The 25,376-nt window shown below is 54.6% G+C and overlaps 1 protein-coding gene across 1 annotated transcript in view; it reads left to right on the top strand.

The window, feature by feature from the left end:
• LOC119566266 overlaps positions 1 to 25,376 on the top strand; it is a 1,129,280-nt gene that overhangs the window by 955,106 nt on the left and 148,798 nt on the right. The window contains exons 3-5 of the mRNA XM_043548405.1: positions 4,118 to 4,144; positions 16,148 to 16,180; positions 24,569 to 24,601. Of these exons, the coding sequence (XP_043404340.1) occupies positions 4,118 to 4,144; positions 16,148 to 16,180; positions 24,569 to 24,601 (93 nt within the window). The remainder of the gene's footprint in view (positions 1 to 4,117; positions 4,145 to 16,147; positions 16,181 to 24,568; positions 24,602 to 25,376) is intronic.

Below are 25,376 nucleotides of genomic sequence, written 5' to 3'. Positions count from 1 at the left end.
ATGAAAGTAGTCACTCAATTTAAAGGGATCTTGTGCTGCACTGAGAACCTCGTCATGAGTTCAGCTGCACTCGTTCAATTCAAAAACGGTAATAGGAGATTAGTGCATTTGACATGGAAAAGCCCAGAAATCTCATAACCAGTTTTGCGGGGAGGTGGGGACCGGGGGGGGAGGAGAAATGATGCTACTGGCTGAGTCTCCATTTTAAATGATGTGATGCACGGAGACAGTTTCTGTTTTAATGGCAGTTCCTAGTTTGCATGAGTGGCGCAGGCCCGTAAATACTGGAATGTAATGGCACCATTTCGTTCCTCATCCTGCCTCATTTTCTAAAACCATAGAAGTGAAAAGCAAAAACACAACCACGGGGCAATGTTAACAGAGAATTCAAATGCAACAGCTGGGGGATTCAAACCTTAGCATTCCCACACTGACAGCAGTTTTCACTTCCAGGCACGTCTTGTTTGCACAGTATAGTCTGTGATGATGGTCGATTCAGGTGGATACACCCCTCATTGTATTGCACTGGGCATTGTGGGTACAGTGGGCAGAGCTGTTTGTTTCACAAACACTTGAGAGCTGAGCCCCTTTTCAGGACATGAAACCAGTCGTCCGCCCCTACCCCCACTACAATCTGCCATGTGCTATTAAAGGCCTGCACATCTTCTATGCAGTTACCCAAGTTGGTATGGAGTTGACTTTAGCCAAATCAAGATAAACCAGGATTACAGCAAATTAAATGTGTCTTCACAGGGGTTTGCACTGGTTTAACTTAATTGGGTTTAAAACAACTTTAGTTAAAGTGATGCAACTCTGTGTGTAGACTCAGCCTTAGTGAAATCAATGGAAGTTAGGAGGCTAAATACCTTTGAGGATCTGGGCCAAAGTGCTGGTTAGGATACAGACCTAAAGAGCTCATCTGGTAAAATGCTATTTGCCATAATCAGAGTCCTCGGGTTATTTGTGTTCCCTCAGCTCAGTGTCTTGGGCCCATAACTACAGTCAGAAAATGGTCAGCTTTTAAAACCTGCTTGTTAATATGCAGTTTTGCCAACTTTTGCCATTTTTATCTTGAGTCACTTGATATTTGGTGTTTTTTCATCAAGCCCCAGCTCCTGGAATTTGTACTGAGTCTTTGTGATGACAGAGAGAAGCATGGCCCCTACAGGCTCAACCACCAGACAGCAAATAAAAATCAAGAGATTAAAACAATCCGTTTTGGGTTCTTTTTAAATCAATCCCATCATTTTGGAGGTTGGCAATACTGAGTTTTAATTTACATATTTTCAAACCTTACTGTAGATACGTTACCTGGACATGAATTGATCTAGGGGATTTAAATGGGCTTTGGATCAGATCCTAGGTGTGAAGGAATTGTATATTTTATGGCTGTTAACATCTGGTCTAAGAATTTCTTATCGCTGAGATTGATGAAGACCACAGCCTGGACAAATGAACTGGTGTAGTGTAGACACGGGCTGAGATGCTGATAATGACAGTTACTGTGAGTGAGTGAGTGACACGCTTTAGTCTATAACTTACACACGGTTAGAGCCACATTTTCAAAATCTCAGCATCCACTTAGGAACCAAAATATGGGGCCAGATTTTCCAAAGGGCTCAACATGCTGGGTGCATTTTGGAAGCTGAGGCCCAGATCCTCCAAGGTATTTGGGCTTCGAACTTTCATTGAGTTCAGTGGGAATTAGGAACCTAAATACCTTGGAGGATCTGGGCTGGAGTTTGAAAATTTGGTCCCAATTTTGGGTGCTGAACACACAAAAATTGGGCCCTTAATTTCAGTAAAGGCCTCAAGTATCTTACTCTGCTGTGCTGTGGGTTTGTGAGCCTAACCAGTGACTGAAGAGCTGAAGGGGAGACTAGGCTTTGATGGCTGTTCAGTGCCATAAGAACGTGAGAAAAAGGACTCCTGAAGGCCAGAGTGTGGGTGGAAACAGGAAAAACAAATTTGAGCTCAGCCCAGCCAAAGCCGTGTGTAACATACAGGATGATTCTCAATGGCACGTCCCAAGCTACTGTCTCCTGTTCCAATCAGATGGTTTTAGGTGTTTGGTGGTGAGGGTGCAGAGATGTCTGGTCTCCCAGAATGGTCACCCTTTGTAGTAAGGTTCCATTTCTACATTTGCCTAATAGGGGATAACAAATGATGTTTTAATAAATGTTTATCTACTGTTATAGTTTGTTACCCAGTCCAACAGGCAATGGGTTGCTTATGACCCTCTATAGCACCTACTGCTCATGGCTGCAACTTGCTTGTAAAATCCATGAATCATTTAATCAGCCTTTTTAATGATGGTCTGGGTCTCTGTCCCTCCACACCTCTGGCAAGTCATCCTCACTCCCAGCTCCCTGTGCCCCTTGGGTCTCGACCGATCTTCCCCTCCCTGCTCCCCATCCACACACACTCCCCTGGGGTGCCCTGTGCTGCCCTGACCCCACCTTCACCCTCAGTCTGCACCCACAGGGGCTCTGCCCTATTCTCCCTCCTTATTCTATGGGGGAGTCTCTCTGCCTCCTCCCTCCGCACTTGGGCTGAGCCATGACTGGGCTGGAGGAGCTGGGGCCCCTGAGCCCCACTCTGCTGGGGCCTCCCTCCTGGCTCAGCTGAGGGGGGCAGCAGGGAAGGGAAGGGGGGTAGAAGGGGAAGGTGGGAGCAGAAGGAGCTGTGAATCCAAATTCCTCAGCCTCAGGCACATCAGCTCCTGCAACCACCACCCTGACCCACCCCCCAGGGAGGGGATGGGAAAGCGGCGAAGTCCCTGCCTCTCAGGTGCTGAGGGGAGCCAGAAATCACCAGCTCTGCCTGTGCTCGGGGCGGCTGTGGGGCCAAGAGAGCCCAGGCCTGGCCAAGCCCCTCCAGGACCTCAGCTCAGCCCTGCAGGCACTGAGCCCAGAGCAGCCTCCACTAGGCTTCCCATACCCCCCCCCCACACACACACACACTTCTGCCCCTGTCCCCCCAGCCTGGCCACAGTCTGTCCCCTCTTCAGCTCTAGGGGAGGGCACTGGTGGAGCTGGTGGCTCCATGGCAGTTGGGCACCAGCCAGGGGGCACTGAGAGGGGGCAGGGAGCTGGTCTCCTGCCTTCCCTCCCACCACGTAAGTGCCCCTTGGGCCACCCGGAAGGAGGAGTCGCTGGGCAGTCTCTGCTGCCCCTCTGCAGCCCTGTGGGAAGTGCGAGATGGCAGCAGGGCTGCGATGGGGGAGTACACGGGGGCTGTGTCCAATGGCTGACACATGCCAGCCCAGCTGGGTGTGGGCAATTCCAGCAGGATATGGGGGGCTGTGAGTCTGTCCAGTGCCCCAGGCTCTGGCTGTCTGGGTGGGCAGTGACTGCACCAGCTGGTACGGACCTAACTCCAGAGGTGTTCAGAGGTCAATGAGCAGAGAAATGGGAAAGAGTAACACCCTCCCCTCTCGTCTCTGTTCCCTCCTAGGACGGCCAGCGCCTCTCCACCAACTGTCCAGGTAAGTGAAGACACTAATCCAGGACTTCACTATTTTGATTTTATCTCAAACAGAGCAGCGAGGGAAACTGGAAGCAGGACAGGGAGAAAAGAGAAGGGGAGGGAGGGGATGAGGGGAGGGACTGGGAGGGGACATGGGAAGGGTGGGGAGGGGACACAGGGAGTGGGAGGGAGAGGAGGGGAGAGAACACGGGGAGAGAAGAGACAGGAGGGAGTGGACGAAACAGGGAGAAGGAATAGAAGGAGGGAGGGGCACAGGGTGGGGCAGGGGGAGGAGGGAATAAAGAGAGGTTTGGTGGGGAAGCTCTGAAGAAGGGTGCAATGAATCAAGATAGGGGATGGTCCGGAGGCCGCTGTGTTGCAGTTGTTACTGTGGGTATAATTGTGTCCTGAGGGGGTAGCAGGAGAGGGCAGAGGGAATGGAGGAAGAGAAGGGGGCACAGAGAGGGACAGGAGGAAATTGAAGGTGGGGAAGTTATTTGGGGAAGAGCGGATAGAGGGAGGGTCGATGCGGAGGCTGGAGAGAAGGGGTGCAATGAATGGAGGCAGGGGGTGATCCAGAGGCTGTTGTGTTGTTGCAGTTGTTACGGGGCATATAACTGTGTCCTGTGTCCCTTCCTTTGCCTTGTAGGACGTGCGATCAAATATGGACCCACGGGTACGTATCTGGGCCTGGGCTGGGACTATGTCCTTGGCAGGGGGATGTGCAGGCAGAATTAGGAGAGGCCGGGTACATGCTGGGGCCCTGCTCATTGCCTCCAGCCCCAGGCTGGCTCCCCTATCTACCTCCTGTCTCTGTCCCTACTTATCACCCCACCAGAGGGGATCTCCCCTATAACCATCCTGTTGACCCTTCCCCAGACCAGCCAGCCGGGACCCCTTTCCCACTGATTAGCATGGTAGGACTGGGGGTCGTGACCCCCAACAGGAGAAGCCGTGGGCTGCAGTGAGCCTCGTAAGAGTTTACATCCCTAGTACTAAACGCACTGTCAGAGTCTCAGAAAGACCCTTTACCCGCGGTGCTTTCCCCTGCCTTGCCAGAGCCCAACATAACATCCAAAGCAAGGTTGGAAACAGGCTGGAATAGTGGGTAAACTATTATTTCCATATTGAGAGATGCAATTTTCCCCTCAATCCACACCGCATCCCCATGTCTCCTTCATCCTGCCCTGCCTGTTAAGGTGACCTCATACTGTTTCTAGGATTAATATGTTGCATTTTGGGCAATGATTTTTATAACTGAAACCTCTGTCTGTGAGATGAGCATAGAATCTCAGAAAGAATTGCCCTCTTCTAAAAAGGCCTTCATCTCTCACTGTTCACAGAGAGTGAAGACAGGCTGCTTTAGAGGAGATGGTGTCGTCCTTTGCTTCTGGTAGACAGAGACACTTGTTATAAGGGATCTGTGTTTAAAAAGGTTTAAAATTATTCCAGAAGCATCTCACCTAACGTTTGAAACTTCGAAAAAACTTGATAAGTCACAGGGAATCTGTTCATAAAATGGGGGATTATTTTTGAGAAAATGGATCAAAAGGAAAGGGGCAGAAACGTACGATCAGTTGGTCGATCCAGTTGCTCAGAAGCAGTTCTTTGGTGTCTGCTTGGGTGAGGTGAGGGCAGCAGTGTGGGAAAATCCCAGTAACTGGAAAAGGCAGATGATGCCACTGACTGATACAGGCCAACGAGACCATTTATAGTGCGCTGGTCCCAAAGGGAAGGGCAAAAGCCTGGCATAAAAGGGGGCCCCTGACTTATTCCTGGGAAAAAGGAGGGGGGAATAAGCTCCCACCAGCCCAGTACCAGTCACCTCCTGGTAACCCTCATTATCAGACCCCAGCCCAAAGGGATGGCCCCGAATAGTGTTTCTTATGTGCATCCCTTGAACGCATGAAGACACAGTGCCCTAAGTATGGTGATCTGTCCAGTCAATTCCTGATCCGTCGAGGTTAATGTAGCTACCTTCGAGTCAGAGACTTCAGTGTTGCCAGAGGGGGATCTAGTTAATGTTTTCAGCTCTGACCTCCTGCAGGAACACAAAGAGTTTATTAAACGGTCCAAGGTAAATGGTAACCTGTGCTGGGGTGGAAAGGCACTGGAGCATGGATTTCCCTAGTCAGGAGGGATGTGATTAAGGAGGGTGATATCATCCCAGGAGAGGAGGTAAAACTCCTGGCCTTGAGAAAATTTAGAACCACGGTTCCTTTACCCCACATTGAATTAGAAGGGAAGGTTTAGGGGGAACCTTAAATGTTGGGATTCTTAGAAATTTACCAGCTGATGCATTGGTGTGAAATGCCATAATGTCACTGCCCACAGCTGTGGATACTGTGACCCATGGCAAGAGGGAATATGTCCCAAAGTTCCCAGAGATAAATGCAAAGTAGGGAGAGGCAGCTGAGAGGGGAGAAAATAGGGACGTGTCTCTAGAGGAGGGAGATGAGGAGTTGCTTCTCTTAACTATGAGAGCTCTGAGTGGAAGTAAAAGCCAAATGGAGTTTGTTGCAGAGCAAAGTGCGACCCCTCACTGAAAAGCACAAGGGAGGCCAGCCACAGTGATGCCCCAGAGAGAGAGAAGAGGGGGAGGCTTTCTATAGAAAAGGGAAGGATTTCCAAGGGATCCCCGGTTGGGGAAAAAACAGCAGTCCTGGGGAGTCCTACAAACCGTTGATTGTGCCCTCACAGCACCATGCAGAGTTATGTTACGACCACAATTGTCCTGTTTGCTGGTCACCTGGGAACAGAGAGGATGTTTGACAGGCTAAAGAAAAATTTCCATTGGCCCAATAAACAAAATGAAGGAAAGGAATTCTGCAGGACGTGTGACCTGTGTCAAAAGCAGAAAAAGCCTGTAGGTCTCCACAAGTCTCCTTTGCCTCCTTTCCTGGTGATCAAAGCAGCATGTTCAGGGTCACTCTAGATATCAAGGGGCCCTTTCCCAGGTCAGCTCAGAGAGGAAAAAGATTTATATTTATGGGAATGGATTTTCCCACCAGGTATCCAGAGGCAATTGCTCTGTCTAATGTGGAAACTGAAAGCATTTCTGAGGTGCTGTTCTCCATCTTCAGCAGGGTGGGCTTTCCACAGAGCTTGATCAGGACAGGGGTCAAATTTCATGCCCCAGCTCTTGAGTGATTATGGAGGATGTGTGGGGTAAAAACAGCTCAGATCTGTCCCATACCTCCCAGAAACCAATGGTATAGCTGAGATGACGAATGGGACACTAAAATCAATGCTGAGAACATATGCAACCAAGAAATCAAGTGCCTAGGATGTTATGTTACCCTTGCTGTTCTTTGCTGACTGGGTGGAGCCCCAAGAGTCCACAGGGTTTACCCCATTTGACCTCCTGCATGGGAGAAAGGTCAGAGGTCCCTGGATCTCATCAGAGTCTCCTGGGAAGGTGGCATGGAAGCAGAGGGGGAATCAGTTGCTGAATATGTGGAGAGGTTCAGGGAGGATATAAAATTCATGATGGGGATAGTGCAGCAAAGCCTCCATGAAGCCAAGCAGCTCAGAGAGAACAGTATGATTGCAATATCTAATACAGTAGAACCCTGTTTATCTGACCCTCCATTATCCGGCTCTCCGTATTAACCCAACAACCATTGCACACAGGTCCAGAAGTGGGCAAGCTCTCCTGTGGCCATTAGATGGCACTGCAGCCTCACACTTTCCCAGTCTCCGAATTATCTGAATTTTTGGTTATCCAATCCGGCCCCAGCCCCAGTTAAATCAGATAAAGGGGGTTCTGCTGTCCTTGTGAGCGATCATTTCATGCAGGTGATCTGCTGCTGGTGTTACTCCTTGGAGAAAAGTACAAAATGCAAAACTGATAGGAGGGGCCTTCTGAGGTGGTAGGGAGGGTTCACGCTGTTACCTGCAATGTACAAAGGCCCCGCAGCAGGGTTGCACCTCAGACTGTGCATATAAACAGATTAAAAGTGTATCACAATAGTGAAGCTGTTCTCAAGATGATATTTTCTGCAGAGGACTGTAAGACAGCCCCTCTCACTGATCTGATGGCTGAATGCCATAGGGATATCCCACTAGAGAGCACTGAAGTGTGAGAAGAGTTCACCCTAACTGAAAAGATAGAGGTCATGGCTCTGCTGCAGAGTCACTGGCAGGTATTGTCTGGCATCCCAGGCCTGACTCACAACATGGTCCCCAAGCTTTACACTCTGGGATCACAAGCTCCACCCAGCAGAGCACACCAGGCAACTGATGAAATGCAGCAGTAAGCTCATAAGGGGATGGCAAGTGTGCTGCACATGGGAATAATTAAAGAGTCAAACAGTCTCTGGGCATGTTCAGTTGTTATGGATCCCAAGAAGCATGGAGCCATAAGGATTTGTGTTGGTTACAGAAAGCTTAACACTGTCATGGCTCCTGATACATTCCCTATGCCCAGAATTGATGACGTGCTCAACACTTTAGTCAGGGCAAAGTTCCTGAGCACCTTGGATTTAAGAAAGTGTCAGGCTCTGGCTCCAGGCAGTCAGGGCTGGTGGTTGGAGTGGTGGTCGGGATCGGGCTGAGAGTGGCACTGAAAAGGGGGTCTGGGGACAGGCTGTGGGTCAGAACTGAGGTCAGAGTCCAAGGAGAAGACAAATCAGTAGCGCAGTCAGAGTCCAGCTGCAGGTCAAAGGTCGAAGCCGGGCTGGAGTCATTCCGGGGTTCTGGGGGTCAGGAGGAAGATGCAGGGATGGAGCGGGTCAGTAGCAGGGCCGGAGCAAGGCCAGAGGCGAGCACGGACCAGGCTGGAGTGGGCTGGAACAAGGCGGCAACATTGTGAGGCAGCAGGAGGGTTTGTCGCCGGGTGATGCTGTTGCACAGACTAACTGGTAGCTCAGGTGGGATCAGTGAAATACCTGTGTCTGGGGGTCACCTGACCTGGGCCCTGCTCAGGGACAGGCGGCTGCAGCGTGCCCGGGGGCTGAGTCACTGCTGGAGGGTGAGTCACGGCAGCTGAGTGAGCAGCCCTGGTCTGACTGAGGCTTTCCCTCCCACAAAGGGATACTGGCAAATCCCCTTAGAAAGGGAAGCACAGAAAAAAAATTCACCTTCATCACTAATTCGGGACTTTATGACTTTAAATTGTTGCCATTTGGGTTAATTCATGCAGGAGCCACATTTCAGAGGCTTGTTAACCAGTTGTTAGTGGGGTCACAGGACTTTGCTGGAGCTCACGTAGATGACGTTGCTCTCTTCAGCAATTCCTGGTCAGATCATAACAACCCGGGCTGGCCTTACAGGTGGGCAACGTGGTCAGGGGGTGCCGTCCGAGTGCCACTAGCTGGCAGGCCTGGGCTGCCAGAATGGGGGTGAGTGCGGACGGGTCTGCGGCAGGAGCCCCTGTCCAGCGAGGTGGGGACTGGTGATGCCATGCAGAGCTGCCACCCCTCCGTGGAGCCCTCTCCGTCCCTGCCAGGCAGCACTAAGGCAGAACCGCGCTCCCCGCTCTCGCCATCCCCCCTCCTCTGAGGGCCACATGCCGAGCCAGGGTCTCCCTGCAGCCTCCCATGGAAGCTGGTGGCTACTGATGCTGGATCAGCCACACCAGCGAGGGTGGCCAGTGGACACTGCCCAGCTTGCTGCTCTTCGGTGCCGGGCTGCTGGGGAACTCGCTACCTTCCTGCTGGGCCAGCACCAGCTGCAGGGGGCTCCTGCCTTCTCCCTGCGGGTGAGCAGGCTGTCAGTCACTGACCTGCTGGGCAAGGGCCTGCTCCGCCCCATGGTGCTGGTTGCCCACACACAAAATTGGAGCCTCAGGGACCTGGGCTGGGGAGCAGCGGGGGTTGGGCGGAGCTGGGCAGCCTGTGTCGGCTCTTCACCTTCCTCACGGCCTTCTTCAGGCTGCCCCAGGCTGCTGCTGCTGGCCATGGCCCTGGAGTGCTTGTTCCCCTGGGCCCCCCCTGACTTCTACCAGCCCCACATCAGCCACCACTCGGGGGCCACTGCTGGTCCCAGCTGCCGTCGTGCTCTGCGCCCCCTTCTGTGCCCTGCCACTGCTGGGCTCCGCACCCCTGTGCAGAATGGCCCGGGCACCTGGTGCTTCATCCGCACGGCTGTCAGTGTCACCGCCATGCTGGGCTGCTCCGTGCGCGACGTGAGCCTGCTGTGTTCGATGGTGCTGGCCACCGTGTGCAGCCTCGACCGTGTGGCCCCTCTGCTGGCCCACGGAATTGTTTTTTCTGGTGGATGCTCCACTCCCGCTCCACCATGAGGCCCCACCCTCGCTCCACCTCTTCCCCCGAGGCCCTGTCCTTGCTCCACCTCTTCCTTCCCCCACTCTGCCCCCTCGCCCAAGGGCTCCCCACCCCTCGCTCCTTTCTTCCCCCCCTCCCAAAACGCCCCCCCCCCCCCCCCGCCCACTGCACACTTTCTGCCTCCTCCCCCGAGCACCTCTCACGAGCCACTCACTGGTCGGTGATCAGCCACAGGGGCAGTCAAACTGCTCTGGCTGCTGTCAGAGAAACCTGTTCTGGCCAGTCCAGGCTTTGACAAACTATTTGCTCTGTTCACTGATGCAGGTAACACAGGTTTAGGGGCCTTGCCAACACAAGCTGGTGAAGGCAATAAAAAGCATCGAGTGGCTTTCAGTAAAAAACCTGACGCCCAGTGAACAAAATGACTGTGTCATAGACAAAGAACGTTACGCGGCTGTGTGGGCAGCCCGGCAGCTACGGCCTCCCCCGTTCAGCAGAGAATTCAGGGTTCTAACAGCCCCCGCTCCAGAACAAATGTACCGACTCCAGACTGCGATGCTGGAGTGGGGAGCTTGAAGAATATGACACCAGGCAAGAGGGTTCTGAGCCGAAGCATGTCGATCAGCCACTGGCTGACCCTGCTGCATCCATGTAGAGTGTGAGGTGTGATGTAGGGACCTTTTGGTGCCAAATGACAGAGGGCACCGGGCGTGCAGAGGGTTTTACAGGGATCCCCTGGGTCAGAGCTCTGGGGAAAAGGGGTGCAATGAATAGAAGCAGGGGATGGTCCGGAGGCCACTGTGCTGCAGTTGTTACTGTGGGTATAATTGTGTCCTGTGTCCCTTAGAATCATAGAATATCAGGGTTGGAAGGGACCTCAGAAGGTCATCTAGTCCAACCCCCTGCTCAAAGCAGGGCCAATCCCCAACGAAATCATCCCAGCCAGGGCTTTGTCAAGCCTGACCTTAACATCTTCTAAGGAAGGAGATTCCACCACCTCCCTAGGTAACGCATTTCAGTGTTTCACCACCCTCCTAGTGAAAAAGTTTTTCCTAATATCCAACCTAAATCTTCCCCACTGCAACTTGAGACCATTACTCCTTGTTCTGTCATCTGGTACCACTGAGAACAGTCTAGATCCATCCTCTTTGGAACCCCCTTTCAGGTAGTTGAAAGCAGCTATCAAATCCCCCCTTATTCTTCTCTTCCACAGACTAAACAATCCCAGTTCCCTCAGCCTTTCCTCATAAGTCATATGTTCCAGTCCCCTTATCATTTTTGTTGCCCTCCACTGGACTCTTTCCAATTTTTTCACTTCCTTCTTGTAGTGTGGGGCCCAAAACTGGACACAGTACTCCAGATGAGGCCTCACCAATGTCAAATAGAGGGGAATGATCACATACCTCGATCTGCTGGCAATGCTCCTACTTATACATCCCAAAATGCCATTGGCCTTCTTGGCAACAAGGGCACACTGTTGACTCCTATCCAGCTTCTTGTCCACTGTCACCCCTAGGTCCTTCTCTGCAGAACTGCTGCCTAGCCATTCGGTCCCTAGTCTGTAGCGATGCATGGGATTCTTCCGACCTAAGTGCAGGACTCTGCACTTGTCCTTGTTGAACCTCATCAGATTTCTTTTGGCCCAATCCTCCAATTTGTCTAGGGCCCTCTGTATCCTATCCCTACCCTCCAGCGTATCTACCTCTCCTCCCAGTTTAGTGTGATCTGCAAACTTGCTGAGAGTGCAATCCACACCATCCTCCAGATCATTAATGAAGATATTGAACAAAACTGGCCCCAGGACCGACCCTTGGAGCACTCCACTTGATACCGGCTGCCAACTGGACATGGAGCCATTGATCACTACCCGTTGAGCCCGACAATCTAGCCAATTTTCTATCCACCGTATAGTCCATTCATCCAGCCCATACTTCTTTAACTTGCTGGCAAGAATACTGTGGGAGACAGTGTCAAAAGCTTTGCTAAAGTCAAGGAACAACATGTCCACTGCTTTCCCCTCATCCACAGAGCCAGTTATCTCGTTATAGAAGGCAATTAGATTAGTCAGGCATGACTTGCTGTTGGTGAATCCCTGCTGACTGTTCCTGATCACTTTCCTCTCCCCTAAGTGCTTCAGAATTGATTCCTTGAGGACCTGCTCCATGATTTTTCCAGGGACTGAGGTGAAGCTGACTGGCCTGTAGTTCCCCGAATCCTCCTTCTTCCCTTTTTTAAAGATGGGCACTACATTAGCCTTTTTCCAGTCGTCCGGGACCTCCATGGGTTTTCAAAGATAATGGCCAATGGCTCTGCAATCACATCTGCCAACTCCTTTAGCACTCTCAGATACAGCGCATCCGGCCCCATGGACTTGTGCTCGTCCAGCTTTTCTAAATAGTCCCAAACCACTTCTTTCTCCACAGAGGGCTGGTCACCTCCTCCCCATGCTGTGCTGCCCAGTGCAGCAGTTTGGGAGCTGACCTTGTTCGTGAAGACAGAGGCAAAAAAAGCATTGAGTACATTAGCTTTTTCCACATCCTCTGTCACTAGGTTGCCTCCCTCATTCATTAAGGGGCCCACACTTTCCTTGGCTTTCTTCTTGTTGCCAACATACCTGAAGAAACCCTTCTTGTTACTCTTAACATCTCTTGCTAGCTGCAACTCCAGGTGTGATTTGGCCTTCCTGATTTCACTCCTGCATCCCCAAGCAATATTTTTATACTCTTCCCTGGTCATTTGTCCAATCTTCCACTTCTTGTAAGCTTCTTTTTTGTGTTGAAGATCAGCAAGGATTTCACTGTTAAGCCAAGCTGGTCGCCTGCCATATTTACTATTCTTTTTACACATCGGGATGGTTTGTCCCTGCAACCTCAATAAGGATTCTTTAAAATACAGCCAGCTCTCCTGGACTAATTTCCCCTCATGTTATTCTCCCAGGGGATCCTGCCCATCAGTTCCCTGAGGGAGTCAAAGTCTGCTTTTCTGAAGTCCAGGGTCCGTATTCTGCTGCTCTCCTTTCTTCCCTGTGTCAGGATCCTGAACTCGACCATCTCATGGTCACTGCCTCCCAGGTTCCCATCCACTTTAGCTTCCCCTATTAATTCTTCCTGGTTTGTGAGCAGCAGGTCAAGAAGAGCTTTGCCCCTAGTTGGTTCCTCCAGCACTTGCACCAGGAAATTGTCCTCTACACTTTCCAAAAAACTTCCTGGATTGTCTGTGCACCGCTGTATTGCTCTCCCAGCAGATATCAGGGTGATTGAAGTCTCCCATGAGAACCGGGGCCTGCGATCTAGTAACTTCCGTGAGTTGCTGGAAGAAAACTTCATCCACCTCATCCCCCTGGTCCGGTGGTCTATAGCAGACTCCCACCACGACATCACCCTTGTTGCTCACACTTCTAAACTTAATCTGGAGACTCTCAGGTTTTTCTGAAGTTTCATACCAGAGCTCTGAGCAGTCATACTGCTCCCTTACATACAATGCAACTCCCCCACCTTTTCTGCCCTGCCTGTCCTTCCTGAACAGTTTATATCCATCCATGACAGTACTCCAGTCATGTGAGTTATCCCACCAAGTCTCTGTTATTCCAATCACATCATAATTCCTTGACTGTGCTAGGACTTCCAGTTCTCCCTGATTGTTTCCAAGGCTTCTTGCATTTGTGTATAGGCACTTGAGATAAGTCACTGATTGTCCCTTTCTCAGTATGAGGCAGGACCCCTGCCCTCTCGCGTGCTCCTGCTCGTGCTTCCTCCCGGTATCCCACTTCCCCACTTACCTCAGGGCTTTGGTCTCCTTCCCCCGGTGAACCTAGTTTAAAGCCCTCCTCACTAGGTTAGCCAGCCTGCTTGCGAAGATGCTCTTCCCTCTCTTCGTTAGGTGGAGCCCGTCTCTGCCTAGCACTCCTCCTTCTTGGAACACCATCCCATGGTCAAAGAATCCAAAGCCTTCTCTCCGACACCACGTGCGTAGCCATTCGTTGACTTCCACGATTCGACGGTCTCTACCCAGGCCTTTTCCTTCCACGGGGAGGATGGACGAGACCACCACTTGCACCTCAAACTCCTTTATCCTTCTTCCCAGAGCCACGTAGTCCTCAGTGATCTGCTCAAGGTCATTCTTGGCGGTATCATTGGTGCCCACGTGGAGAAGCAGGAAGGGGTAGCGATCTGAGGGCTTGATGAGTCTCGGCAGTCTCTCCGTCACATCACGAATCCTAGCTCCTGGCAAGCAGCAGACTTCTCGGTTTTCCCGGTTGGGGTGGCAGATAGATGACTCAGTCCCCCTGAGGAGAAAGTCCCTGACCTCCACCACCCGCCTCCTTCTCTTGGGAGCGGTGGTCGTGGAACCCCCATCCCTAGGACAGTGCATCTCATGCCTTCCAATCGGTGGAGTCTCCTTCTGCTCCCTTCCCTCAGATGTCTCATCTAGTCCACTCTCCGCATTAGTACCTGTGGAGAGAACATGAGAACGGTTACTGACATGTATCTGCGTTGCTGGTACATGGACACTCCCCTTTCTAATTCTGGAGGTCACATGCTGCCAAATTTCTTCACCGTTCTCCTGTCCCCGCTGCGCAGCCTGCTCTAAATCATCAGAACGTTGTGACTGTAGAAGCATATCCTGACGTCTGTCCAGGAAATCTTCAGTTTCTCTTATGCAACGCAGGGTCGATACCTGTTGCTCCAGACCTTGAACCTTCTCTTCCAATATGGAGACCAGCTTGCACTTTGTACAGACAAAGTCGCTTCTGTCCTGTGGAAGAAAGCCAAACATGGCACATCCAGTGCAGGTCACAACAGCTGAACAGCCCCCATCCATATTACCTTCCTTCTACGAGCTTCCTCAGGAGATGTAGTAACTACTCAGAGAAGCCGGCAAGATGTAAGCCTCAGTGGGCTCTCCCTGGGCAAACTCCCACGCAAACTCCCTCTGTTAGCCGCTCTGCTGTTTGTGACTCAGCTGGAGCAGCATCTCAGGGGACGTCACTGGTACACAGATCGGCCTGGGCTGGGATTGTGTCATTCACCGGGAGGGATGAGCAGGCAGAATTGGGAGAGGGCCGGGTACACACTGGGGCCCTGCTCGTTTCCTCTAGCCTCAGGCTGGCTCCTGTATAGCCCTTCCTGTATCTCTGTCCCTACTCATCACCCCAGCGGAGGGGATCTCCCCTATAACCCTGCCACCAACCATTCCCCAGAGCTGCCAGTTGGAACCCCTCCACACTAATCACTGTGGCAGGACTGGGGCTCGTCATCACCCATAACTGGAGAAACCCTGGAGTAATACTGGTGGGGGCTTACACCCTGGAACTAAATACATTGTTAGTGTCTCTCTATGAGCCTTCACCTACTGTGCTTCCCCCTGCCTTGCCCGAGCCCAGGCCCCTCCAGCACCCCCACCCCACAATGGGCCTGCAGGACAGGCTGGGGAGGGGTGAAGAGAGATGCACTTGTTGGATTTTAACGTTGTCAATGTTTGCAGAGGGCAGAGGAGGAGGGGATAGAGGGATGGGAGGGGGAAGAGCCTGTGGAAGAGGGAATACAGGGAAGGGAGGGGACACAGGGAAAGGGAAGAGGAAACAGAAGGAGAGGAGGAAGCATAGAGTGGGGAGGATGGAATACAGGTGGGGGAGCCAGGAATAGAGTGGGGAGGGGCCATGGGAGCAGAGAGGAGGGAGGGGAGAGTGCTACAGAGGGGCAAGAGGGAATGGAGGAACAAGAGGTGGCACGGGGAGGGGGAGCAGGCAATAGAGGGAGGACAGGGTGCAGGGGTAGGAGCAGGAAGGAAGAATGAGAGAAGAGGGCGATGAGGAAATCGATGTCGGGGAGAGAGCTCAGGGAGAGGGAGGAGGGAATGGAGGGAGGGGAGTATTCTGGGGGAGGGAAAAGAAGGAATAGAGTGAGAGGGGGGACAGGGGCAGAGGTAGGAGGGAATAGCAGGATGGGAGGGGGCACGGGAGGGGCAAAAGAGAGGAGAGGTAAGGGGCGGGTACGGGGAGAGGGAATAGAAGGAGGCGGGATCTGGGATGGGGCAGGAGGGAATAGAGGTCGGAGAGGAGACACAGGAAGGGGGAGGAGGGATTAAAGTGGAGGTGGGGGGCATGGGGAGGGGGAGGATACAATACAGAGAGGGGAGAGGCCATGGAATTAAGAAGGAGGAAACAGAGGGAGGGGAGGCATCATGGAGGGGGCAGGAGGCATCCCAGGAACGGGAGGGGGCACAGGGAGAGGGCGGAGGGAACGGAGGGAGAGAAGGGGACACAGAGAGGGACGGGAGGAAATAGGGAGCGGGGAAGTTATTTGGGGAAGAGCGGATAGAGGGAGGGTCGATGCGGAGGCTGGAGAGAAGGGGTGCAATGAATGGAGGCAGGGGGTGATCCAGAGGCTGCTGTTCTTGCAGTTGTTACTGTGGGTATAACTGTGTCCTTTGTCTCTTCTTTTGCCTTCTAGGGACAAGCATCATTGCCTGGTACAGTGCCACAGGTACGTAGCTGGGCCTGGGCTGGGATTGGGTCATTAGTGGGGGGATGCACAGGCAGAATTAGCAGAGGGCCGGGTACACGCTGGGGCCCTGCTCATTGCCTCCAGCCCCAGGCTGGCTCCCCTCTCTACCTTCTGTCTCTCTGTCCCTACTCTTCACCCCAGCAGAGGGGATCTCCCCTATAACCATCCCACCAACCATTCTCCAGAGCAGCCTGCTGAGACTCTTCCCCACTGATCACCACAGGAGGACTGGGGCTCGTCATCACCCCAGCTGGAGAAGCCCTGGAGGGAGACTGGTGGGAGCTTACACCCTGGTACTAAATACATTGTCAGCATCTGCTAATGAACCTTCACCCGCTGGGCTTCCCCTGCCCTGCCACAGCCCCGGCCCCTCCAGCACCCCCACCCCACCATGGGCCTGCAGGACAGGCTGGGGAGGGGTGAAGGGAGATGCACTTGTTGGATTTTAATGCTGTCAAAGTTTGCAGAGGAAGGGGGAGGAGAGAATAGAGGGATGGGAGAGGGCAAGGGTACATGGAAGAGGGAATATAGAGAAGGGAGGGGTCACAGGGAAAGGGAAGAGGAAACAGAAGGAGAGGAGGAAGCATAGAGTGGGGAGAAGGAAATACAGGTGCGGGAGCCAGGAATAGAGGGGGGAGGGGCCATGGGAGCAGAGAGGAGGGAGGGGAGAGTGCCACAGAGGGGCAAGAGGGAATGGTGGGACAAGAGGGGGCACGGGGAAGGAGAGGAGGCAATAGAGGGAGGACAGAGTGCAGGGGTAGGAGTAGGAGGGAATAACGAGAGCGGAGGGTGATGAGGAAATCGATGTCAGGGAGAGAGCTCAGGGAGAGGGAGGAGGGAATGGAAGGATGGGAGAGGGAATGGAGAGAGGAAGGAGATAATACATGGGGGGGAGAGGCCATGGAGTTAAGAAGGAAGAAACAGAGTGGGGAGGCATCCTGGAAGGGGCAGGAGGGATACAGGAATAGGAGGGTGCAACGGGAGAGGGCAGAGGAAGGGGAGGGGGCACAGAGAGGGACATGAGGAAATAGAGGGGAAGGGGTGCCAGCTCTTCACCTTCCTCATGCCTGCCCCCAGGCTGCTGCTGCTGGCCATGGCCCTGGAGCACTGGTTCTCCTGGGCCACCTACTTCCACCAGTCTTGCACCCCAGAACTGTGCCGTCTTGCACTAGTCAGAAGCCCGACCAGTGTAAGTTCATTAAGTTTGCTACTTCTACGAAGGAAAGTGAATGTCCGTGCACCAGCCTTCTGTGTAAATTGAGCTGGGATTTTCCCAAGCACATGAGCCCAAACACACTGTTAGCAGTGGGATGCGCAGGCAGAATTAGGAGAGGCCGGGTACATGCTGGGGCCCTGCTGATTGGTTCAAGATAACCCCTCCTGAGGCAAAGCATCATTTCACACTTGATGATGTTTCTTTCCTGACTGGGTTTACAGTTTCTAAGCAAATGTTTTTATGGTTATAGAACAAACACTGAAATATTACCTGACAGCATGGAAGAAAGACTATAAGTGAGATTAATGCCTGCAGCAATTTACAAGCATTTCGTAGAGTCCAAACACGAAACGCATTGTCATGAGTCTAACCCCTATCTTAATCATACTAACACAGCTGAACCAGACTGGTTTCCAGCTAGGCATTTGTTGGTGTTCACTGAGGCCTAGGGACCTTGACATGAGCTGGAACACGGTCTGCCGGCCTCACAGAGCTCTCTCAGCTCCCAGAGTAAGGGGAAATTGAGAGCTGAGTTGGGTTATCCCCATCCATTCCCTGGCCACAGTGTCCCATCCCCAGCCTTCTCCTCTATCCACTTTATGTCCTGTGACAAGATGAACAATGTTAGTATGGTGGGTGCTAGGCTTTTCTTGGCAGGGGACTAAGATGCCACCCTTAGCCCTTGCTCTTGGGGCACAGAGGACCCTGTTAGTGACCCAGGAAGGTGGTAAAAAAGGGATGCAGGGGAGGGGTCTGGGTTTGCTCCTCCCTCTGAGCCCCAGCCCCTCTCAACCCCTGTGGTTCTTCCCCTCTTCCCCCTTGGGTGGGGTACCTGCAGTCCTTAGACACTGGGGGAAGGCCCTTACTTCAGTTCTTTGGTCTTTCAAGTCTCATAGCACATCTCCACGCTCCAATCCTCTCTCCTTTTCTCTGACTTCCTGAAGCAGAAGGATTGGGGGGGGGGGGGGGGTATTAGGTTCCTGACAGGGCCTTAATTGACTGCAGGTGCTCCAATTAACCTGTAGCCACCCTCCCTAGTCTACAGGGAACTATGCCTTAATTAGCCTAGTGCTTATGTATTTCCCCTCGACCACTATCCCAGTGCTCCCTGGCCCTCCTGTATCACACAATACAGAGTTGTTGTCCTGGCAGTGCCAGCTGATTGCTCCTCACTTCTTGGGGGCTGCTGCTAGGGGGAGAGGACTCTGCTGGTGTGACCACCCAGAGGGGAGGCCAAGGCCCCACTTTTCCCATCATCTTTGGGGCCTACCTTGGCTGGGTTGCTGCTGCTGGAGCTGAGGCAGGAGAGGAGGAGGTCTTGTTCTGTGGAGGGGGTTTGTAAAATCTTTGCTTCTGTGGCAGTTGGTGCCGTTGCTGTGGGGAGCTGGGGGAGAGGCGTGGAGCCCTCTCCCTGGTCTGTCCGCTCCCCTCCTGCCACCGCCACCACCACCCCCTCCACCTTTCCAATTGCCACCTGGCTCTGTTCTGCGGTCCCCAGCCCAGCAGTTGGCTTTGTCCTTCTTTCCATTCTGGGACAGTGGCAGCAGCAAGCAGGCTCTTGCTTTGTGGGTGCCCGTGGGTGCGCGTTCCCTCTCCCCTCCCTTGGATTTGCCTTTCCTCCTCTGCTGCATGGTGGGCTCCCTTTTCCCCTGTTTCGCCCTCTGCCCTGCCCTTGAAGCTTTTTGCCCCCTTTCCCTTTGTTGCCTGCCCTGCCCGTCCCTCTTCTCGCGGCTCTGTTTTGCCCTGCTCTGTTTTTTTGCAGGGCTTCTTTCTTTGTTGGTCCTTGATTGGTTTGTCTGCCTCGCCCCTGTTCTGTGGTGCAGGCATTGTATCCAGACCCATTTCCACTATTTCAGTTTGGTTGTTTTTGAGCCCAACCTGTTTTCTGTTCCTTGCCTGTGGCATACTCGTCCTCCCCCCCGCCCCCCCTTCTTTCCGGTCCCTTGTTGTTTGCCCCTCCCGGTTCACCCTCTTGGCCTGCGTACCCACGTTCCATTTTCAGCGCTTGAGATTTCTCCCCCCCACCACTTTTTCTGTTATTCCCTTCACAGATGCACGCTCCTTCATAATGTTGTAGTTCTCCCTCCCTTTCCTTCGTACAGCTGGGGGAGCCGGTTTCTTCCTCCTGTGCTGGGAGTTGTGCTCCCTGTTCTCCTGTGTCCCTTTCTGTTGGCGCCCCTCCGCCCTGCTTTCAGCCTAGGGGGTGGGGTGTGGTAGCCGTTTCCCTCCCCTGCCCCCTCTCCCCCCACCCCTCCCTTTCCTCTGTTCCCTTTTTCCTGCCCTAGTGACTGTCCCTATCCCTCCCTCCCTGTGGTCGCTGATTCAGGGGGTGGGACTTCCCTGGATGCCCCTGCAGCTCCCTTTCCGTCTCCCTCCCCTGCAGTGGCCACCTCGACTGCCACTGCCGGGTTGCCTGCCATCGCTGCCACTGAGGCACTGGCGGCGGCGGGCACGGACAGGGACTCCCAAGCCCCCGTTGCTGCTGCTGCCGCGACCTCTGCCGCCTCCACTTCTGGGACCGCTCCCTTGGCTGGTGGGAAGGGCTGGGGCACAAAGAAGGGCAAGGGCCCTGCCCGGAAGGTGAAACCTCCTGTGGCGGTGGATCCCTCTCCACTGCGGCCCTGTCAGAGCCGCAGCCCCCCCTTCTCCCTTACCCGTTGTTCCCTCCGCCAGCCCTGGGGGTGCTGCTCCTTCGGCCCCCAGGGCGTACGCCCAGGTGGCTGCGACCCCTCCACTCGCTGCCTCGCTGTCTGCTCCAGCTGCCTCCCAGAATACCATTCCCGCTGGCCGGGGCCCCTTTCCCACCCTCGCCAGGGAGCACGGGGTGCGTTGCCTCCTGGTGCTGGCCTCCCCCATGTAGAAACCTATGTGTGGGCGTTGGCGCGGGTGGTGGGGCCCACGGCCGTGGTGGCGGCCTCTAAGATGTTTGGGAAGGTGGTATGCTTCCTGGCGTCGGAGGCCGCTGCCCGGGAGGCGGTGGAGAGGGGCTTGGCGGTGGGGGGCGCTCATGTCCCCATTGAGCCTTTGGAGGACCTGGGCATACGGGTGGTGGTCTCCTCGGTTCCTCCCTTCCTCCCCAATGCCGCCCTTTTGCCGTTCCTCTCCACCCCAGGGAAGCCCCTGTCCATCCTCAGCCCCTTCCCTTGGGCTGTAAGGACCCCGCCCTCCGCCACGTTTTATCGTTCCGCCGGCAGGTGCAGGTCAAGAGCCGGCGGCGACGCGTGACTGGGAGGCTCTGGAGGGGCCCTTTCTGGTGCCCCATCGAGGGGCCCACGACTGGGTTTATTATTCTTTGGGGGAGGCCCGGTGCTTCCTCTGCCGGGAGGTGGGGCCCGTCCGGAGGGACTGCCCCCCGGCCCGGCTTGGAGGGGTGTCTGGGACCCCCAATACCCGGAAGGGCGTCGACCCTACCATCCCCGGCGGCCCTGGTCGCCCGGTCCCTGGGGTCGCCCCTCCTCCATCCATGATCGTTGTCAACTCTGCTTGGGTCTCGGGGGAGGCCCCCCCCGACGTGCCCAGATGACTGTGCGGGCCCTGCCGCTGAGGTGGGTAGTAGCCCGGGGCCGACGGAGAGGGTGGCAGGGCTGGTAGTACGACTCGAGCAGGGCTCGCATCGGGGGAGTCTGTCCCTTTCCCGGCTGTCCTGCCCTCGTCTTCCCTTACCCTCCCGTCATCGCCCTCGCTCCCAGGCTCTGACCCGGCTGGCCAGCCCCCCTCTTCGGGGAGCTGGAAGCTTGTGCGAGGAAGACGCTGTAAGTGGAGAGCACGGGCCCAGCACACCCCCCCCAGTTGGCGAGGGGAAAGGGACCCCCTGTAAAACTATGAAGGGGGTTGCTGGTGCTGGGCCTTCCGTTGACTCCCCTGCTTGTGTTCATGGTTTGGCGTCGGCCGAGGTCGCTGCAGCCGCGGAGGTGGGTCGTGCCACCTCTCTCATGGAGTCCCTCCCCGAGGGGGTCTTGAAGGGAGTCCCCGCTGCCCCGTTGCCATCTGTGCCCCCTGTAGGCGCCGAAGAGGCTACTGCCCCGGCCGCTGTCAAGGGGGACCCTGTAGGGGCGGGTGGGGACTTTGCCTCTATTTTTGCTGAGATCGAGGCCCTGGGCTTGATCCCGACCACCGAGGGGGTGGATGCCCCCCTATTAGGGGGCCTCGGTAAGGGCGGTTGTAATCTGTTGCCCTCCCCTCCCTCCTTTCCCCTGCCTCAGGCAGTTGCCCCCGTTTTGGCCTCTGCAACGCCCCAGGACCTGACCATCTGCCCGGCTGATGCTGAGCAGCCGGGCTTTGAGCCCACGGGTGTCCTACCCCATGAGGCGGGGCCGCAGCCCTCGCCTCCCCGCAGCGCTGTAATCGTGGGTGCCTCGCTTAGTGGGGCACCAGAGCCTAGCGCTGTGGAGGCGCCCCAATCCCTTGCTGCTCCTTTGACTACTGTGCTGGGTTGAGAGGCATCATGTCCCGGTGGCTCTGCCACTCGGGCCCCTGATTTTGTCCCCGTTCCCTGCCCTGACCCTGTTCCTGTCCTCGATTTGTGTCCTGTCCCTGTCCCTGACCCCGTTCCAGCCCCTGTACCTGTCCTTAACCTTTATTCCTTCCCCCCTCCTGTTGCTGCCGTCCCCAGGGTTGCCTCATTTTCTTTTCACGAAGGCCCCCGGGAGGCGGTTTTTGTTTTTTCCTCTCTTGGCCCATCTGGGGCTGCAGTTCTCCCTCCGCCATTGTCCCGAGGGCCGAGTCGGGTGGCGCGGTGCCAGAGGGACGGGTGCCGCGGCGGGGCTCTGATCCCTGCATGCCTGTCTCGATGGGCCACGGGGCTGGCAGGGGGGTCCAATCGGGGGACGCCCCGGGGTCCGTGACCCCGGTCCTTGCCATGCAGAGGAATGAGATGCGCTCTTTCTTGGAGGACACTCGTGGCTCCACGAACAGAGTGCATCTCGCTCTTCAGCGCTGGGGCAATTTCCATCTTGTTCTCCAGACCGTGAGAGTCGTTATGGGGGAGGGCAAAGGGACCGGGAAGCAGGACTCTGTGGCTTACCAGCAGGCCAGCAGCTTCCGTGACGCCCTGATGGCTTTTCGGGTTGGTCATGGTTTGCTGCGGGGCCTAATGGGAGTGTGCATCTGTGAAGGGAATAACAGAAAAAGTGGGGAGGGAGAGAAATCTCAAGCGCTCCTGTCCGTGAGGATCATTCCCAGGCCTCCTTATGTTGCCGTCCGTCTTTGCCACTTCGAACCATTCCCGGGAATGGCCCGGGACTGTAGGTTGGGTCTCCACAGGTGCCAGGTGCTCTCTTTCCCTCGGGAGGGGGGTACTCGGTTATTTTCCTGCAGGAGACCCACATGGACCCAGCCGCCGAAGCAAGCTGGCAGCTGGAGTGGGGGGACAGGGTCTACTTTAGGCACCTTTCGGCCCGTCAGGCCGGGGTGGTGATCCTGTTCTCCCCACACCTATAGCCCGAGGTGCTGGGGAGTACCAAGGTCGTGCCAGGTCGCCCGCTGCACCTTGGGGTTCCGGTGGAGGGGCTGACGTTGCATCTCGTCAACGTCCATTCCCCGGCATCTGGCCCGGAGCGAGCGCGTTTCTCTCGGCAGGCGTCTGCCTTCCTCAGTTCTTTGGATCCTTGCGAGTGCCTGGTCCTGGGGGGAGACTTCAACCGCACCCTCAAGGAGTGGGACCGCACAGGGATCGAGCTGAGCCTGGCCGCCATGGAAGTCATGGAAGACGATGACGCAGAGTCATCGTCTGGGTGGTGGTCACACCAGACACCAGGGAGCGATGGGCTACAATCTCCCTGAGGACTTCCATGGCGGCCAGGGTGTCCGGGTGGAGGAACGACGGTCGAGCCGCTCCCAGTTGAATTGCGTTTACTTTTCTCGGTGTCGTCTTTCGCAGGCCCATTCCTCCAGCATTAGGTTGGCCCCGTTCTCGGACCATCATCTGGTGGCCTTGTCGGCCTCTCTTTGTTTGGGGCCGGGCTACTGGTATTTCAATAACAGCCTGCTGGAGGCTGGGATTTGTGGCGTCTTTCCGGGAGTCCTGGCTGTCCTGGCGGGAACAGAGGCATGCCTTTCCCTCAGCGTGGTGGTGGTGGGATGTGGGGAAAGGGCACGCTCGGCTCTTCTGCCATAGCCACACCCGGGGCACCAGCCGGCGGAGGGATGTGGTGATAGAGCAGCTGGAGCGGGAGGTTTTGGAGCTGGAGAAGGAAAAAGATGTAGCTTTTCACTGCTGCATTACTTGCATATTACTCTCTGAGAGCAGTGGGAGTTTTGCATGTAAAATGATGATAGATTACAATTTTGTCTACTTTTCTAATCCGGACTCTGCCAATTCAGGATTTAGCTGGCTTTTGGATTAGAATTCTAGAAATGGTAGGGCTGGAAGGGATCTCAAGGTCCGTCTCATCCATCCCCCTGCATGAGGCAGGAGTATGTGTACCTGGACCATCCCTGACAGGTGTTGGTGTAACTTGTTCTTAAATAGCTCCAATGCAGGAGAGGCTATGGGACTGACCTCCGATGTTAGGTAACAAATAGCTACAAATGCATATTCTGGTGAATGGCTGATGTGTGTCATTGTGTACCAAAATAGTCTCCCTGAAATGAAACAACTGAGGGGGTGGGAGGGATACAGGAACAGGAACCCTCCAACACCCTGTCCCGCATTCACAGTGTCTGGTCTTGGCCTGGCCTTTAGCCAGACCCTTGGGAGTGACCCCGTCAGTGTCCAGGTCCCCAAGGACTCACACAGTTCCACAGGGGCCGGCCCAGGCTGCCACAACTCTGAAACTGGGCCTTCGGCACCAGCTATCCCTCTCTCCCTCTGTAGCTCCCTGCAGTGAGTCCAGCCAAGTCTGACACCTGTGGGAGGTTTTTTCTCTCCCTTCAGGGCACAAGGCTCCAACTCAGAATGTGCCGGGCCAGCAGGCAGCCTTTTCCAAAACAGGTAACAATCGATTAGTCCCCTGCAGCACAGAACCTGAAAGTCCCTGAGTTAGTGTGAGAGAGGCAGGGGGAAGTCAGGGTTCATTGTGCCCTGCTGCCCTGCCCTCCATCCCTGCTGTCTCTGTCCCCGTGGCTCCCAGTCCCAGTGCCCTGCCTGTCTGTGCATCCTGCTCATCTCCACACCGACACCTGACACCTTCTCTCTTTATTCTCCTCCACAGGAACATTGGCAACCTCCCCCGCCGATACCTGTGGTAAGTCACTTGCTCTAAAGGTTGATGTCCAGTAACTGACCACTCCTATCGCCTTTTCTGCATCCTCCTTCGATATGGGTGGATTCCAGTCCAGACAGGCTTAGTGGTGCTATGTCTTGAATACCTAGCCCTGATCTCCCCTGGCCTAGGGAGAAAATGAATTCTTTCCCCCCAAGGAATAGCAAAGCCAAGGGGCTTGATAAAGAGTCCTACAGATAGATCATAAATTCCCACATTCATCACGCCTGCCCCCCACCCCCACAAGGGACTTGCAGGGCAGGTGAGGAGTTCGGGGGACATATCTCTTGGGGGGGGGGGTGATTTGTGGTACATGGAAAGGGGATTATCCCCTCTGCCTCTCCTCCCCAATCTCCCACTCAGATTTGATAACTGAATGCAGTAGGGATATCTCACTAGAGAGCACTAAGGTAGGTGAATTGTTCACCCTCACTGAAAAGACACAGATTAGGTTGAGCTGCAAATTCACTAGCAGGTATTGTCTGGCAGGCCAGGCCTGACTCACAAAATAGTGCCTCAGATTAACACTGTGGGATCACAACCTGCACCCAGCCCACCATACCAGGCAACTTTTAAAATACAGCAGTTAAGTTCATAAGGAGATGACAAGTATGCTGAACATGGGAATAATTCTAGAGTCGGTCAGTCCCGAGACTTCTCCAGCTGTTATGGATCCCAAAAAGGATGGAATCAGGAGATTTTGTGTTGATTACAGAAAACATAGTGCCCTCATGGCTCCCGATACATACCCTATGCC

Source organism: Chelonia mydas, chromosome 6, assembly GCF_015237465.2.
Source record: "Chelonia mydas isolate rCheMyd1 chromosome 6, rCheMyd1.pri.v2, whole genome shotgun sequence".
NCBI classification, from domain to species: domain Eukaryota; kingdom Metazoa; phylum Chordata; order Testudines; family Cheloniidae; genus Chelonia; species Chelonia mydas.
The sequence above is the reverse complement of the archived record's forward strand: the minus strand, read 5'-3'. Positions and strand labels throughout refer to the sequence as shown.